Below are 14,216 nucleotides of genomic sequence, written 5' to 3' on the forward strand. Positions count from 1 at the left end.
GGGCCTTGCAGAGGGTGGTGAAAGCGGCCCAGCGCATCATAGGAGGTGAACTGCCATCCCTCCAACAACTCTACGAAAACAGATGCACTGCCAAAGCGGCTCGGATTATCAAAGACACTTTACCACCCCAGCCATAAACTCTTCAAGGCCTGCAGAAACCCCCGCCCTGGAAAACGATTTCTTAGCATCCCAAGTACCACCAACAGGACGCTAAATAGCTTTTTCCCCACGGTAGTGAGACTGCTAAATAAGCAGTAGTGTAGGACTGGCTGTACACTCTGGACACACTGGACTTAATTATTGTTTTTTCTGATCTATTTATTGCGACCGTAGGTCGCATTTACTATAGAAACCTGCTCCAGGTGTCCGTCCGTCACGTCACTCCGTCACACACGTCCCGTCACACTTTTGCCCTGCTCATATCTCCGCACCCGTTGCCCCGATCCATGCCAGATTTTGCACACACACTCCTTACCTGCCAAACTACACCCTCCAAGGACCCCCGGAGCTCCAGGGACCCCCAGCTGCCTCGGGGACCCCCAAGTGTAAAAAATGAGCACATGTGGACTAATTACCAAATGACCACCCCAACGGGGCTGCTCACGGGGCATTCCCGGGGACCACCCACTCCTGGTGCTCCAGAACGGATGCAAAAGTGGTGGCGCCCCCAGTGGAGGACCCCCTGCCACTGCAGCTCACATAAAATGCCGTAACTCGGGCTAGGAGCGTCCGGGAGAGCCGCGGCCGGTACCTATTCGTCCGCCAAGGCAACGCGGACACCCCACCCCTAATTTCTCACATGGCCCTCTTCTAGCGCCACCTTCAGGCCGCTTTTCACAACACATTTTTGCCCACTACTCCTACAGTTTTGCCCCTAAAAACACGCAAATTGCTACACACTACACAGTATGTCTACACTCATGTCAGCAACATGCCTGCCACCACATTTCTTAGACCACCAAACAAAACTATACATTGCCCACACAACTAGGAACCAATCGCCGTTACAGCCCTCTTCTGTATACATGTGACCTACGGTCGCTTATCTCCCGATTAGGGAGTCTTACTGGTTATTATGAGTGTATCGGTATGTTTTTAAGTTAAACGATCTTAAAGTTTTTTGCACTTTTTGCACTCTCAACTGCTGTTGTTGTTTTAAGCTGCACTACAATGTTTTTCACCCACTGTTTTACTTGTAATTCATGTGATGTGACAATAAAGTTCTATTCTAGCCTGAGGTTGCATTTAACCCTGCCATGATAAACAACCTAGTGTATCTGCATGTAATTGGATCTCAGTGGATGTGAATGAATATTTGTATTAGCTCTGCGGTAGTGTCATGTATTTTATGATCTTCTGTCAGTAACTCACTTATTCTCACACTGGATGTTGCGGGTCACTGAAAGACACAATGAACAAATGTACACGGCAAATTCTGGAGTGATAATCTAACTCTGAGAGAGTAAAAATGGACAGTGTATATTCTCTAAGACTGATCCAAGAGCATCACGTTTGGCTGCTGTGTTGGTGTCTCTCTCACGAGAGTCAAAACAACAGGCCATAGCAGATAGGCCATATTACATTTCTTGTTCAACCTTTGACAACTGAAAAAAGGCACTCAGTAACAGCTGGAACCAGGACTGGAATTTCATCATTTTAGGGGCATGGCCACTTGGCCTTTGGTGTTGGCAATTTTCTGAGGGCACAAAGGCCAAATGCCAGGGCAGTAAGGCCATCAAATAAAACAGTTCACGGAAATAATGAATTGAACTTAAGAGTTAACCCATTAAGACCTGGAGGCCGATTCTACTTTGGAGCGCTATACCCAGGTCTCTCTGCTTCCATTCTCTCTGGCGTTGTGTATGTGTATACTGTAGCCCAGCTGGAGCTAGGTCCACCCACCGTCCGGCTGGGTTATGGGACCACGGCTGCGACCTGCAACCGTGACAACAGAGCCCGTAGCTTGTGGCAAAAATGCACATAAACAGCTTAAATTTCTGAAAATGTATATATTCTTGAGAATTGGGACAAAACCTTTAATTTATTTAGATTTTTTCAATTATGCTGGGATTTTATTTTTTTTAAGACTGTTAACAAAGTGTTGACTATTAAACCATGTAATGGGCCAACCTCCCACAGTTCTTTTATTTATATAAAACTCCATAAGACAGTGTATATTCTGGCAGTAAATACACCTTAGGAATTGGATCAGAGAGTTTGAAATAAATCAATATTTCCAAAGCTGCCTTTCTTCAGTTCAGCTTTGTAAAGGATCACACTTGCTTGAAGTTATTCCATTCTTCAAGGTAGATATCAGGAACACGCAGGGAATAGTGATGTATGTTATGGTATCCTTTCCAACCACAATTTATTGCATTGTCAAAAACATTTTGTTTCATACAAAGAACAGAAAAACTATGTATCTTTGAAAATGCACACAACAATTTTTTGACCAACGGCTCTTGGGTTTTGTCTTTGTATCTGTTATAGACGTCATTACTTCATCTTGATTTTTGTCCCAGTTTACCGTATTAACATATAAATGCCAAACGTTTGTGGAATTATTCCAACCACACTCTCTTGGTCTTGCCTGCAGTAATCAAAGGCTTTGTTGAAAAGGAAAAAAAAAATCTTCTGTGACTGGATTTGTAATACATAATTGCATGCACTTACATGTCAACAACCTCTCCTTCCTTTCCTTGCCAGCTATTTTCCCCCTGCCTTTTTTCCTTTGCCTCTTTGTTCATTGCTCAACTTCCTCTCTCCTGTCTGCCTTCCAACTTTTAAGTATTTAGTATGGATTACTGATGGGATCAGTGCTCTATCCAAAGTCCTTGAGCCTATATATCCTGCGCACCGCAGGATATCAGTCAACAGGCCCTCACTATGGTTAATTCATGAGCACCAAAACCAAATCCTGCCGCTCTCTCTTCTCTGAAGTTTTTTTTTTTTTCAAGGAGATCAGGCCAGCAGGGGTGAGTGTCACCGCTGCTGCCTTTCAGGGCAGAAAAATCCTGTCATATAAGTCAACCACATAGAAATAAAATCTGGATGTCTTTCTCTGGATGTATCACAAGCTAGAGGGCTCAGACTGTGATCATATAACTACAGATATAATACATAACTTTTGTTTACTTTAACCTTGAAGATAAATTCTGAAAAACATACGAATCCTATACTACTGTGATTTGTACCGTTGTGTAATTTGTTTAACCCATTAAGACCTGGAACGCATCTGCGTCATTTTTTGATTTAAGCTAAAAAGCGTTATTTTACACTTTGGCTATTAAAAAATAGCAGATATACAAGCTCATAGCGCGGCACCGAGTGCCGCGCTATGAGCTTGTAGATCTGCTATTTTTGAAAAAGCAAGAAAATGAGTGCAAATTAATATATTTATATTCTTTTAAAGCGAACATTTTTAACTCAAACCTTTGCTTCTGGGGGTCCCTGGAAGAAAATATTTTGAGATGGGGGTCCGCGGCCAAATACATAATCATTTTGGGGGTCCTTGACATGAAAACGTTTGAGAACCACTGATATAGAAACATGCGTTTTTCAGAAAACTGTTAGGATTTAGAAGACATTAGTAAGAATCGGCCTCACAACCAAAACCTGTGGCAAATGAGTAGATGCAACATTTTTGTTTCTTTACACATCTAAAGAGGTCTGTAATAGTAGGGTCATCTGTAGCACTTCCGTGACCGTGGAGAGCAAAGGTCCGTTTCTCAATGGATTTGTCATCTAGGAGGGTTATTAAACAAATTTAGCCGGGGTGTATTTTTAAAAGGGGCGGGGAAAATTTGTGAGAGACCAAAATCCAAAATGGCTGCCGTGAAAATTAACTTTTTAAATGGTTTGACCTACAATGATGCACACTACATGGTTTAGGAGCTTATTTTGGTCAAGGAATACATATTTGGTGTTTATATAACTGACTTAATTGTTGACCTTCAAATGCAAAATATTTTGTTCTAGTGACCCCCAGAAGCAAAGATGAGTAAAAAATGTTTGCTTAAAAAAACATATATTCAAAGATTTGCACAAGTTGTCACGAAAAAAAAGAATTGCAGATCTACAAGCTCATAGTTTGTCACTTCATACCGTGCTATGAGCTTATAAATCTGCTATTTTTGAATATCTAAAATAAAAAATGACACAGATGCTTTCCCAGTTTTAATGGGTTAAGGTATGTTTGTAGTATGCGTCAGCATTTTAACATTATTCTATTGTAATTGACTAGTGTGTGTGTGTGTGTGTGTGAAAGTCCAATGCTCTTTACAATGAGGACACATATTTAGATCTGAACACAAACAATTTGCTTTTATTTTTGAAACCCAGTACAATGGGTTGAACCAGACAATCCAGTTATCAGGCACAGACTCTACGAGATTTACAAACAGAAGGAAATGTACGGGAACATTTCCTGTCATTCCATTTGTTAGGAGGAATATCGTGGTTGGTTTGCCCACAGTGTTCGTCCAATAATTCATTGTTGGGTTCACCTGCGAGCCAAAGAGTGAAGTTCACCTTGAAGAAAAAAAGAAAATGAATAAACTTGCACACTCATCTGCTCCAATGTAATTTAATGACAAGGTTTCGAGCCGAACAGGTCACGTTATTTATTATATAGTGGGTGGAACAACCCAATAGGGCAGGGTAATAATTATCCCATTTAGACTTGAGGCAGACACTAAAAGTTTTCTGAAAAACGTTAAAAAAATGTAGAATTATGTTGCTATATATCGCCTCTGTCTAGTGGAAACCTCATCTGGCATACTTTTCAGGATTCCAATTGTTTAATAGAAAAAATTGCAGATCCACAAGCTCAAAACGTGCTGCTTCGCACCACGTTTCGAGCTTGTGGATCTGTAGGGCATTAATTTATGAAAAAACACAACAAGTTAGAATGTGGAGATAAAAGGTTTCTGCCCGACAACAGCGATACATAGCAACAACTGAAATGACACAGATGCGTTCCCAGCTTGAAAGGTAGAACAACTTATAGGTGTAACAGGTCTAAATGGTTTAAGGTATAAAAAAAAAAAAAGCTCACCTTGGACCCATCAGACCACATCCAACTGCCCTCCTTGTGAAGGTCACTCAGTCCGTTCCAGGTGGGTTGGTCCTGCGGGTCACAGTTCTTGATCAGGGCTCGGACGAAGTTGTGCTCCTCAGTGCTGTGGATGGACACCAGGTTGGCGTTTTGAGACAAGCAGTTGAGCTCTGCGTCGGCCCAGGTCATACCTTTAGCGACATACTTGTAGCTGTGGCAGCCAAAGCTGAACCAGAAGTTTGCGCAGGTCGCTTCAGGCTCAGCAGCAGTGTGCATGGTGCCTAGTGCCAGCAGCACCAGCAGGCCTAGGAGATGACGAGGAATCAGGAGCATGTCAGCCATGAAGATGTCTCTCTGTCAGTGGAGCTTGGATCCGCGTCTCTTTGATGGTTTTCTCTGCTGCGATCTGTCATTAAGGCTGGCTTGTCTTTATACAGTATCTGCTCCACAGAGGACAGGGCATCTGCACAACTGGCATATGATTGGTCGCAATGCTATTGATGGAAATTTGCCTACAATGACTCAGCAGACAGTTATTACAGCATCGTATGTGTCTGAGGGGTTACCACTGTTTACTGCTCCTTATACTGTATGTTGCAACATGGCAGCGACGGCGCCAGGGGGGGGTGGGGGGAGCTAGGAGGGGCTGAGTCAATCAATTATCCAGTTCTAGGCAACATAGAAGGGGGCGGGGGAACTTTTTTCTTATTTCCACACAACAGCTAAGGTGTATTAAAGACATATTTCAACGTTAAAAATTAGTGGTATTCCCCTATAGACAGGGATTAACAGGACACAGGTGAACTCAACAGACAATCAACACTAGGATAGGCTGGGGGACTAAGAGGACACAGGTGGAAACACTGACACAATCACAAGACTGGTTAGACAAGGCAGGTAAAAGTAAGTAGGCAGACAGGAAACACTGGGAGCAATACTACAAAATAAGTAGTGACTTAATGAGTTGACCTTTAAATTCACCTCAAGCAACTAACCTTTCTAGCTTTGCATACAGAATACTATGTTATGTTAGGTTATAGTGCTAATTTATTTTTGGTTCATTATGAAAATGGGATGGGATGAACTGGACACCATATTCTCAGTAGCCTACACTATTGAATGGGAAACCGCACATCAGTAACTGTTGTTTACACACAAACATTGACTTTATTGACCTCAGAGATTACTTCTGTGTACTTATACTGCATATTATTCAACTCATCATGAGCAGAGCTTTCATTAGAGCCTAATAAGAAGTCTCTGTGACGATTGTGAAAACAACTACAACAAGCTAATAATTGGCAGCCATCTTGCATTTGAAGGTCAACAATAGGTCAAATCATTATATAAACACCAAATATGTATTCCTTGACCAAAATAAGCTCTGAAACCATGTAGTGTGCATCATTGTAGGTCAAACCATTAAAAAGTTCATTTTCACGGCAGCCATTTTGGATTTTGGTCTCTGTTAAAGTAGGTTTTTTCCCTATCAACCAAATATATAGATATCGATACATGGCAGTACATCACATCGATATTCATATAAGTATTAGAACATTTTCATAAAAGGTGATAAAGAAAAAAACAGACTCAGGACACAGGCAGCCATGGATGTAATGAAATATCTTGTATTCAGACAGAGAGAGTGGGAAGGTTACAGTATCACAGGTATTGGAAGGCATCATCGGTCGTCGTCTCTCTCTGCCATTAAACAGAGAAAGCACTGGTCTTTAACAGCGTCCAGTAACATAAACATATGACATCATTGAAGATACATCAAGCGTCCAGCCGTCAGAGGAGTAGTCCTGCTATTGGTGGATAGGATGAGTACGTCATCGTCAGATGAGGATGATGATGGTAGATGATGATGGTGTGACAGTTTATCTTTGAACAAACAGCGTCCACATGTCTCGAACAACACGTTAGCCTCGGCTCTGACCTGTCTGGTCAGAGGTAACTTCGTGACACTGCGAGAAGGGTTATGCATTTGGAGTAGAACACCGAGATATGGTGTTCTTAAAACAATAGATAACCACAGAAAGGCCTGTAACTAGTTCGACCTTGCATAGACAGAGAAATAGCAGAATAGTACATGACAGAGTTTAGGCCAATATGACAGCATTATATTAATTTGACATTTAAAGCAGGTTTAAGACATTAGACAAATTATGATTAATCAAAATATTTCTATCAAGCCTACCTCTTCATCATGATTTGGATAGGGTCAAAGGGCAAGCTGATTGTACCTTGTGACATTATTCAAACCAAACCAGACAGGCAAATCTTACAGTGACTAAGTGAGGACACAGAGATTTCAAATGACCTAAAGGGCAAATGGATTGGAAGTACAAATATATTTTAAGGACTGTATAATTTAAATCGAAGTGTAGATTAACAAACCTTACATTGTGACAAAGTGGCTTAATGCCTTTGAAAAATAAATGGTTAGTTACGTATTTAATATATAGATATATATTATTTAAAAAAATGTAAGGGGTTGTATAAGTTATCAACAGATATTACTTTGAAAGGACTGTATATAATGGTTATTCATTCAATTAGGAAGTAAAACAGGGTTATATTTCATGAGATTTCGAGACACATACGACAAAGTTTTTCCCGGGTATTACCTTTTGTTTAGTGGAGTGGTGTCTAGCTCTCCACCTGTAGCGTTCAGCAACAGCTGATTAACAATTCACATCTCCACCAACAAATAATTTTATTATAATTCAAAAATCTCAGCTAATGTACCGTTCCAAAACAAATCTTTTCAAAATATGTTTGGATTTAATCAATTTTTTAGCACCTGTTATTGACCCATAGCCCGTTTTGGTTGATAGAGTGAGGGGAAATTGACCAGCTGACAAGTTTTTGAAATTGGACTTTGACAAGACACCTACGTAACTGATCAAAGACGATTCTGGACAATTCAGATAAGAGAATTACCCCTCCTCGTGTTGAGCTGGTCCAGATACTTTAACAAGTTTTTAAGTATTTAAAATGAAACGGTACACTTCTGACCTGTATTTTTACTTGTTGGTAGTAGGGCTGTGTCTAGCCTTCCACCTGCGGCCTTTAGCAACAGTTGATTAACCATTCACATCCCCACTAACAAATAACTTTACTTTATTTATGGAAAAACTCAGTGGAATGGCCCCAAAACCCAGGAAATACTCCCCGAATGTAATACCTCCTGATTGCATGTATATGGGGTTTATTTTGGTAGGAGGAATCATGTTAATGGATTAAGTAAGTACAACCTGAGTAAATACAAACTGTTTGTGTAATTTTCAAATGTTTTCAATCTAAGTATATTCAGCAAATCAAATCAATTATTCATCTACAAATCTCTCCCCTTGTCACATTCAATGGGGAATGGATGTGACATGGAAAAGAAACAAAATCAGATTTAAACACAATGGGAACATGAAAAATGTAAAAGAAAATATGGAAATATTTATTTGAGGTTCTATTCTGAAGGGTACATTCATTTCCACCGAGCTTAGGACAACTGTGAAAATGAATGACTCTTCACTGATTTATTCTTTTATCCTTCATCTAAACTAAAAACAAACAAATGCATTCCAGGGTTCGTATCAATATGTAAATCAGTTGTGGGGTTGTACCCCACTTACCTCAGAGGTCAAACTATTTACAGCGTAATACGAATGGGCCTGGAACGTGAGGCATACTGTGTTTTGTTCTGAAAATAGACAAACAACAAGAGTGACAGTACAAAAGGAAAACAAATAAAGAAATACATATATTCATATATCTATATACATATATATAATAATTTTAAACCTTCCAATACCCTCAGATACCTATAACCATACATGGCGTTACATCGTATGGATACAGCATATATGAAAGAATTATGATAAAAATGTTTAAAATTAAAATATAGCAATGACAAAATTAAAATAAACATATTTGTTGCGAAGAGTTAGAGTTAGATAAAGTACATCAAAATAAATTGAAAAGAAAACACAGACTTTGGAAAAAAAATAAAATAGCAGATCTACAAGTTTAGTCAAAAATGATCAAATATCTTTAAAACTTTAAAATAATTCTTCTTATTCATCATTAAAATGTTTCCAAAGAATAGTATAAAGAATATTATAATATTGTAATGTATTTAATCTAATATTCACTGATAAGTATTGAATTCAATGGAATGTGTAGGAGTGACCCTGATAAGTATTGAATGTAATGGAATCTGTAGAAGTGACGTGGTAAAGTGACGTGACAGGGAAGCTGATACTTCCTGTTGAATGAATTCTGGGTAATTGAGTCAAATGGAGTGTAAGAGAGACCATTAAAGAAAACCAAAAAAAATTAGAACTTATTATTTAAGGAATATGTCTATATAGACATATCCATACATGTGGCGAGGGATGGAACTAGAATGGTCAAAATATGGTTACAGAGGTCTGAGTTTAAGATATAAGTACTGCTTCAATGAAACCACAGAAAATAATCAGCATTCCTGGGTTGAGTTTATTAGTCGACTTAGTCTGTCTAGCAGACGAATGAGCTCTTGTGATTGCTTAAATCAACCATTTTTATCGATTAATGGTCTACCACGTACAATAATTTATGAAAAACATATCCCCGAAAATCAATAATTTGTGAATGCAAGTCGACCAATATTCATAATCCTACAGAGTAAAATAGATATATTAGTTCTCGTGACAAACATTAACACAAAATTAATTTACGCGAATGACGAGGGGTCGCACACTTATCTACACTTGATCCACCCCTGGTGTGAGACCAGCATAATGATTTATACATGTACCTAAAACGTTCTCATCGAACACCCAAAGTTTGGATCGGGGGTTATTCTAGATGATATGATCAGAGGTACACCATAAATCCATATACATATATACATACTCATACAGGGCGGAACCTAGCACAAGTATCTATATATAAATAAAGAACTGGAAATATTCAGAAATGAGAATATCCAGCTGCTTAGTCAAACACCAGTGTAAAAAATATGGAGGATGTCCAGTACAGATCGCGTGCGGTTAATATAACCTTCTTACGTCATTATCCTACACTTTTCCATAGCACAAGAGGGCTGCTCCCACAAAAAATTACCCTGAGCATGTCAGTCAACAACTTGTCAACACATTAACAGGCACAAAAGCAACTACGAGCAGCCTAAATGTTTACCGCGGAGAGGAAGGAAGAGAAAAAGAGAGAGAGAGAGAGATGGAGAGATGGAGAGAGAGAGAGATAGATATATAGTGAAATATTGTATTTTTAAGAACGTTTAGTCTAGAATCTATTTATGGCAGTGGATACGGGCGCTCTAACAGACTATAGTTAAAGTTTGACACGCTCAAAGCCCTGAAAAGATTCCCCGTTCAAAAAGTTTTGAAGAACGAAAATAAATGATGAGTTATATAAGTGACCGTCTAGACCATATTATACAAAATATATATATTCAAGAATGTTTTTCATGAATTTAAAGGGGGTTATAAAACATTTTAGTTTAAATCAAAATTAATAAAATAAAATTAAATCAAAATTAAGGAGTAGTCTGTTCATAAAGTCTTGTTTGTGTAACAAAATTAAGGAGTAGTCTGTTCATAAAGTCTTGTTTGTGTAACATAAATGAAACAATATTACAATTAAAAGAAAAAGATTTAACTCTTGAAACGTAATGTCTATGATTATCACAATCCCTCTGTTGACCCGACATAAAAGTCAGGAAAATTAGCGATTTGACCATAAATGGTATCTTGCAGTTATACCTATATATACACACATACATACATATGCCTGTCGATATACATATACCCACAGATACAAAGAACTACTGGTATTTATATCCATACGTACGCATCCTGCAGGCATCAAGGTAGACCCATGCCGGGGTACACATACTGTACGTATGTATATATATACAAAAAAAACACAGATCTACGATCTATAAAAAATATCTGTATTTAGAAAAAGGTTCACCAAAAGATTCCTTGTAAGCATTAATCTGATGTAAAGGTTAGCGTTGTATTTTTAGCATGAATCAGTTTCGAGGGAGCGAGTTCTACAAGCTACTGTATGCTAGATGCTAGATGACCCCGGAAGTATAAGCTACCGGGGTTTCCCATAAATCGCCCCGGAAGTATAAGCCCGTAATGATTTATGGGAAATGAAGTCATCTATCTAACGGCAGGCTACAAGGAAATGAATTATGGAGCGCAACCGAGAAAGAGATAATTTACTCTTCTCGCAGTCTCACCCACATTCATAAACATTCAAAGCATTCAAAGTATTTACAATTATCTGAATTTATGGAGCTTAAGGCAAAATATTTACTGGTTCAATGAATTAGAACAGAAGGGGGAAAGGAATATAAAATGTATTATTAAGGCTTATTTTTAAAGCTCACAATATTAAATGGATTTAATCTACAGTGGTCAAAATAAAACCGGTCAAAGGTAAAAAAATCTATATACGCTCAGAAAGAGACAGATAAGATATATTAATCAATACGAAATCCACCGAAACAGAACGTAGTAACAACAAGCAGTAACCAGTATATAACAAAAGGACTGACTTGTGAATTATACATGTAGGTAAGAAATCGCTGAAAGGACCTTAATAAATGACCACTAGATAAGAGAATTTATGAGACATTAGGAATGTCTTCCCAGGAATATAGGTGATAAAACATTTTTACTTGACTGACTCCCTGGCGGAGCTGTGTTAAACAGTAATTTAAAAACAGGCTTATAATTTATGAGACAAATCGTTCGGTAAAGACAATAAAATAAAATATATAAAAAGGTATACTCATCAGATCAAGGTTTACATGGAGAAGTTACGTGGAGATCCCAATCACTGGACCATGGTAAAAATAATAAAAAGATATACTCATCAAATCGATGGTTCAGGGATCCTGACCCCGATGGCTGGACCATCTGGAATTTGAGACATGTCGAGAGTCAAGGGGCAAGTCCAAAGGTCCAGCGATCGCGTCCAGGTCCAAAACAAAATAAAATAAAATAAAAATGTGATACTGTTCAAAGATAACCTTCATCTGAATAGAAGTGATAAATCGTTACACCCAGGGCTGGTTCGTTTGATACGTATTAAAACATGGTCTGCCAGGGGAAGAGAGTCTGACCGTACAGTTCCGGTCAATAGCTCAGTTCCCCCCCGTCCACCCTGTTTTAAACATATCCGGCTCGAAGGACCAATTGTTAAAGTAGGTTTTTTCCCTATCAACCAAATATATAGATATCGATACATGGCAGTACATCACATCGATATTCATATAAGTATTAGAACATTTTCATAAAAGGTGATAAAGAAAAAAACAGACTCAGGACACAGGCAGCCATGGATGTAATGAAATATCTTGTATTCAGACAGAGAGAGTGGGAAGGTTACAGTATCACAGGTATTGGAAGGCATCATCGGTCGTCGTCTCTCTCTGCCATTAAACAGAGAAAGCACTGGTCTTTAACAGCGTCCAGTAACATAAACATATGACATCATTGAAGATACATCAAGCGTCCAGCCGTCAGAGGAGTAGTCCTGCTATTGGTGGATAGGATGAGTACGTCATCGTCAGATGAGGATGATGATGGTAGATGATGATGGTGTGACAGTTTATCTTTGAACAAACAGCGTCCACATGTCTCGAACAACACGTTAGCCTCGGCTCTGACCTGTCTGGTCAGAGGTAACTTCGTGACACTGCGAGAAGGGTTATGCATTTGGAGTAGAACACCGAGATATGGTGTTCTTAAAACAATAGATAACCACAGAAAGGCCTGTAACTAGTTCGACCTTGCATAGACAGAGAAATAGCAGAATAGTACATGACAGAGTTTAGGCCAATATGACAGCATTATATTAATTTGACATTTAAAGCAGGTTTAAGACATTAGACAAATTATGATTAATCAAAATATTTCTATCAGTCTCTCACAAATTTTCCCCGCCCCTTTTAAAAATACACCAAGGCTAAATTTGTTTAATAACCCTCCTAGATGACAAATCCATTGAGAAACGGACCTTTGCTCTCCACGGTCACGGAAGTGCCACAGATGACCCTACTATAAAGTGCCATTGTGTGTGCAGACTGCAGAGGTGCTCTCCAGGGTGCTGAAACTGGTGGGTGCAGGGAAGTTGGGACAGTCTATCTATGGTACTAGCCGCAGTTCACACAGACCACCAAAGGTAATGTGTAACCAATGACTAAATCTGAATACTTTGTCTGCACCTGTGTTCAACTCATAACTGCCTTTTCAGCCTTTCATGTTTGCTGAATGTTGGACCATGTGATTTTCTGACTTCTGTATTCATGAGTGCTGTTAATATTGAGTTGTTGTTTTATACACAGGGGGGGGGGGGGGACTCTCGTTATGCATCTAGACCCACAGAATGGTAGTAGTTCACGCTTTGCCATAAGAAATATAAAAACAAAATTGTGGATTTGTTTTTGTTTGTTTTCTCCTATTTTCTCTTTTTAGCGGTGCCAACCGCTCTACACTTGACTTTGTCCGTATGTCCGTCCGTCCGTCCGTATGAGCCTGACGGCAAAGAAGAAACACATACAAACACACGCACACACACACACACACACACACACACACACACACACACACACACACACACACACACACATGGCCTTGGACATTGCCTATGCCATCTCTCCTCTCTTTGGCCACACGTGCCACTGCTTATCAAAGAAGGGACCCCCAATGATGTTATGTCCGTCCGCCCGGGATTTCAAACAGCTATAACTCCAGTTCGCAGCATGCCACCAAGTCCTAATTTGATATGTGGACTTAGACCACCAATAGGGACGAGCATGAATTGCTGAAGTTATCAAAGCAGGCTCCAGGGACCCCCCCGTAAGTTCGCCCGTCCGCCCGTTTCAGCACGGGATGTCCGTTTCAGCACGGGATGAGCACGGGATTCCGTTTCAGCACGGGATGAGCACGGGATTTTAAACAGCTATAACTCCAGTTTGCAGCATGCCAGCAAGTCCACATTTGGTATGTGGACTTAGACCACCAATAGGCACGAGCATGCATTGATGAAGTTATCAAAGAGGGGTCCAGGGACCCCCAGCGCCCGTATGAGCACGGGATGAGCACGGGATTTTAAACAGCTATAACTCCAGTTTGCA

The 14,216-nt window shown here is 39.5% G+C and overlaps 1 protein-coding gene across 1 annotated transcript; it reads right to left on the reverse strand.

Moving 5' to 3' along the window:
• Positions 1-4,322: 4,322 nt before the first annotated feature.
• LOC311055508 (galactose-specific lectin nattectin-like) lies at positions 4,323-5,439 on the reverse strand. Its single transcript, XM_084071710.1, has 2 exons — positions 5,057-5,439; positions 4,323-4,530 (listed from the first exon to the last, which is right to left on the reverse strand). Exons 1-2 carry the CDS (start codon positions 5,396-5,398, stop codon positions 4,372-4,374), a joined length of 501 nt encoding a protein of 166 aa, XP_083927836.1. The 5' UTR covers positions 5,399-5,439; the 3' UTR covers positions 4,323-4,371.
• Positions 5,440-14,216: the final 8,777 nt, after the last annotated feature.

Source organism: Gymnoscopelus microlampas (assembly GCF_963454915.1).
Source record: "Gymnoscopelus microlampas genome assembly, chromosome: 11".
NCBI lineage: Eukaryota > Metazoa > Chordata > Actinopteri > Myctophiformes > Myctophidae > Gymnoscopelus > Gymnoscopelus microlampas.

What these genes read in the sequence shown, in the direction of transcription:
- LOC311055508 (XM_084071710.1), bottom strand. Translation starts at nt 5,398, where the DNA reads ATGGCTGACATGCTCCTGATTCCTCGTCATCTCCTAGGCCTGCTGGTG. An exon ending in TGTGGTCTGATGGGTCCAAG is followed by an intron (nt 4,531 to 5,056) that starts GTGAGCTTTTTT and finishes TTTTTCTTCAAG; the next exon opens with GTGAACTTCACTCTTTGGCT.